Source organism: Octodon degus, unplaced genomic scaffold (genome assembly GCF_000260255.1).
Source record: "Octodon degus isolate 3935 unplaced genomic scaffold, OctDeg1.0 scaffold00057, whole genome shotgun sequence".
Classification (NCBI taxonomy): Eukaryota; Metazoa; Chordata; class Mammalia; order Rodentia; family Octodontidae; genus Octodon; species Octodon degus.
The window spans coordinates 8,501,953-8,505,839 of NW_004524633.1; the positions used below are offsets into that span (position 1 = coordinate 8,501,953).

The 3,887-nt window shown below is 44.4% G+C and overlaps 1 protein-coding gene across 1 annotated transcript in view; it reads left to right on the forward strand.

Annotated features, from left to right (window-relative positions):
- Window positions 1-3,887, forward strand: part of Cth (cystathionine gamma-lyase) — a 37,959-nt gene that overhangs the window by 32,994 nt on the left and 1,078 nt on the right. The window contains exon 10 of the mRNA XM_023718279.1: window positions 3,710-3,848. Within this exon, the coding sequence (XP_023574047.1) occupies window positions 3,710-3,848 (139 nt within the window). The remainder of the gene's footprint in view (window positions 1-3,709; window positions 3,849-3,887) is intronic.

The following is a 3,887-nucleotide window of genomic DNA, read 5'->3' on the forward strand; positions in this document are numbered from 1 at the left end:
CATGACTAAACTTTTAGGATAGTGATTATATTAAGTTTTATCCATTTTTTAGCATTTTAATTTTTTTATATAAGTCTTTGTTGGTCTGTGTTTGCATTCCCAGCCTGGAGCTGGGGCAGGCACAGGACGCAGCGTCCCTTTTCCCATCTCTCTCCTCCACTCCCTCCTCTCTCCCTCCATCTCCAAATTCCTAGCCTTGAGCTCATGGCAGTTGTGCCTCAGCCTCCCAAGCACTGGTGTGTACCACCATGCCTGGCTTCTAATGTAACATTTATTTATGTATTGATTTTTTTTTTTTTTTTGTATTTTTTTAGTACAGGGTCTACAGGGTCTCACTACCCAGATCAGACTCATAGTGATCCTCCTGTTTTCAGCCTCCCAAGTGCTGGGATTACATGGTAATCCCAAACCCATGGTACCATACCCAGTCTCAGTTGCTGTCTCAGCAAGCCCTGGGGGCGGAGCTGGCACACATGACAGGGATCGAACCCTGGTGGCTGCACCTGCCTAAGCAGGCACTTTAATCCGCTGAGTTATCTGGCCAGACCCTCATATGTCATTCTTAAAAAAATGAATTATCATGAGTTCCTGCCTCACAGTAAGTTCCATTATTATTTCAGATAAGGAAATAGGCACAGAAGTCAGGAAGCTGTAGCCAGGCTCCAAGCCAGTGTGTGGCAGGAACTGGGCTCAGCCCTACATTCGTAGGACTAAGTTCCTATCACCACGCATGCATGCAGCCGGCCGGGGCAGAATGTTGGAAGGAAGAAGTTTGTGTGGGAAATTTCTCTGGAGCGAAGGAAGATGATACCCATCTGCTCAGAGCACCCGGAAGCCCCACTCCGGTCTGCAGTGAGATGGGAGAAAGCATCCTGAGCACTGATTTCCTTAGTGCCCAGCAGACCGGAAGAGGGTTGGTAGTGATCAGCGGGTGGGGGCGGAGGCAGCCTCTCAGTCTCTCTACCCTGGTGCTTCAGTCCACAGTGCTGCTGCCTTCCTCTGTGCTCCAGAAGTCCTTCTGCCCATACTTCCTTAGAGGCCTCTAGAGTATTCTGTTTTGTGCACATGCCCTAGAGTCAGCTCTTGGCTATCTAAATACCTCATTGCTCTTAGTTTCCAGTTCTTACTCGAGTGCCTGCACAGGAGAGCTGCTCTACCATGACGCATGTTGATAGAAATGATGATTTGATAGCTTGAAAATTTCTTCCAGGCCTGTGTGGCTTGGGTTTCATGTATTGGGGTCTTGATGCTCTGTGGTTGCTGCCATCATCTTAGCTTTGCTTTCCCTGATCCACCTCAGAAGGGGCAGTTCCAGATGAGTGCACTGAGTGAGCTGACATGATTTCTGCAGGTTGTGGCCCAAGAGCCCACTTTAAAGCAGCTGTCCAGCAGCGTGGTCATGGGTGCGTGACTTCTGGCCAAAGTCTCATTCATGTAGGCTGATATTCTTATCTATGAGATACAATGAAAAAATACTGAATATTACAAATTTTGAAAATTATTTCAGTAAAGGGCACATTGCCATTAATCCCCTCCAGAGCATCCCCTTCACTTGGAACACACAGATCCCCCCATCTTGCCGCTTTGAAGTAGTTCTGGAAGTCGGAAGTCCTCTTTTGTCTTTGGTTGCACTGTGGTGGCTGCCTCAGTGTCCTAAGTCTCTAAAACTTTTCCATTCCATGGTCACTTTGACTTTCGGAGACAGTCAGCACCTGCATATTTCCAGGCCTGGTGAACAAGGTGGTTGGGTACACATCTTGGCTTTTACCAGTCTACCATTCCGGTGGATGGTGCTTGGCAGAAGCATTCACCATACCACACCGTGTAAAGACACTCAGGAAAGAGGACTTCCAGAACTCCTTCGGAAAGTGGCAAAAATGATGGGCTACCTATGCTCAAAGTGAAGGGGAAGGGCCGGTGAAGCACCTGAAGCACCTGCTCAGGCAAGCTTAGACAGGCACTGGGGCCTCAGGTTTGATCCCTGGCAGCACAGGCCACACTAGCCCGGCCCTCAGGGTTGGCTGAGCCAGCCCCCCCCCCAAAAAAAAAAAAAAAGTGAGGGGGAAATTTTGAAGATGATTCATGGCCATGTGTTTTTTACTGTGATATTTTTTTTCAAAGTTTTATTGATAAACAGATATCAATGAGACAGTTTCAAATCAAATTGGAAGTACAGTTTCAACAAATAATACACTGCATATATTCTTCTTAGTGGTTAATTGCTGTACAAGATGCGGATTTGTGATCCTATTTACAAACACCATTAGAACAAATCATTCTATTCATTAAGAGAATGCAACTATATATCTATCCCAACCACTTTGAATACACAGATACAAAATGGACATTCATCGGTATACCCCATTTTTTCTAAGTTCCGTTATTGAATATTATAGGTGTGTAAACTCAGCAAAATATTCTAAAAGAGTCCAGTAGCCCATAATAGCATTGGGTCTTCTGTTTAACTGGCAATGTCAGAAATTATTGACCTGAGTCTCCCACAGCTCAACTTAACAGCATGGCTTTACTTCCTATATTTCATCTTCATACTTTTCTACTGGATGGTTAAGACCAAGGTAAAGCAGGACCTATGCAACAAGAGTTGTAGCTTTTTGGTCTGAGAAGGTCAGTGAAATGCCCTCAGGATTTATCCTGAGATCCTGTACCTCAGATTGTAGAACCTTTGTCAGTGCGGCCATGTGGATAAGTCACGGCCATTGCTTGGCCAATGTGCTCTCTGTGAAAGCCTGAGAGAGTGTCTTCTCCCCATGTGACTCTCCTTAGGCACACTCTACGTCATCGATCACTTTCCTCTTTGGCCCCATAATCTTCTTGATCAGAAAATCTGGGACACTACCGAGGTACATGATGTTACAGTACAAGTTCTCCTATGTCCTGAGTCTTAATTGACCTTAGAAGATACTGTGATATTTTTAAAAGTTTAAGCATTCGTTGTATATTTTGGTTAAATGCCACACATTTTGGAGGCTAATATTTCTGCTAGTGTTTCCCTCCTGGATGGGAGTTCTTGATAGATACCTCCACATTGGGACTGAGTATGTCTTATCACTGTTATAAACAGGATTTGAAAATATTGGTTTGCACAAAAAAGTCATGATTAGAAAAGTTTCATATTTTTTTGTGTTTGTTTTTACACATGAAAAATTATGCAGGTATGAAAAATTTGATGTTTGGAGCAGAAAACATTTAAAAGCCATTATAGGTCCAAAGAGATAGCTCAGTAGAATATGCACTTGCCTGGCAAGTGCAAGGGCCTGAGGTCAATCCCTGGTTCTGCCAAAAAACAAAACAAAGAAGACAGCTCAGTAGAATAAGCACTTGCCCAGCAAGTGCAATGTCCTGAGTTTGATCCCCAGCACAAAAAAAAAAAAAAAAAAAAAAAGTCATTACAGGGCTGGGGAAGTAGCTCGGTCGTCTAAGCTCCTGCCTCACATGTGCAAGTACCTAAGTTTGATCCCTACTACCACCTGCCTTCTGGACCTGAGCATGCTGTGCCAGTCCTAAAACTGGTCATGGTGGCACATGCCAGTAATCCCAGTACTGGGGAGGCTGAGACAGGAAGATCACTAGGAGTCTGAACTGTGTAATGAGACTGTATCAAATAAATAAATCGTCTTTGCAATAGATGAAACAGAAATGTGTCTTCCCTGGTACAAGATAGTGATCAAAATCTTCTCACATCTTCTAGGGCAATCATGACCCATGCATCGGTGCCTAAGAATGACAGAGACAGTCTTGGTATTAGTGACACACTGATTCGACTCTCTGTGGGCTTGGAGGATGAAGAAGACCTTCTGAATGACATCTATCAAGCCTTGAAGGCAGCAGTAAGTTCTCTCTCTCTCTCTCTCTCTCTCTCTCTCTCT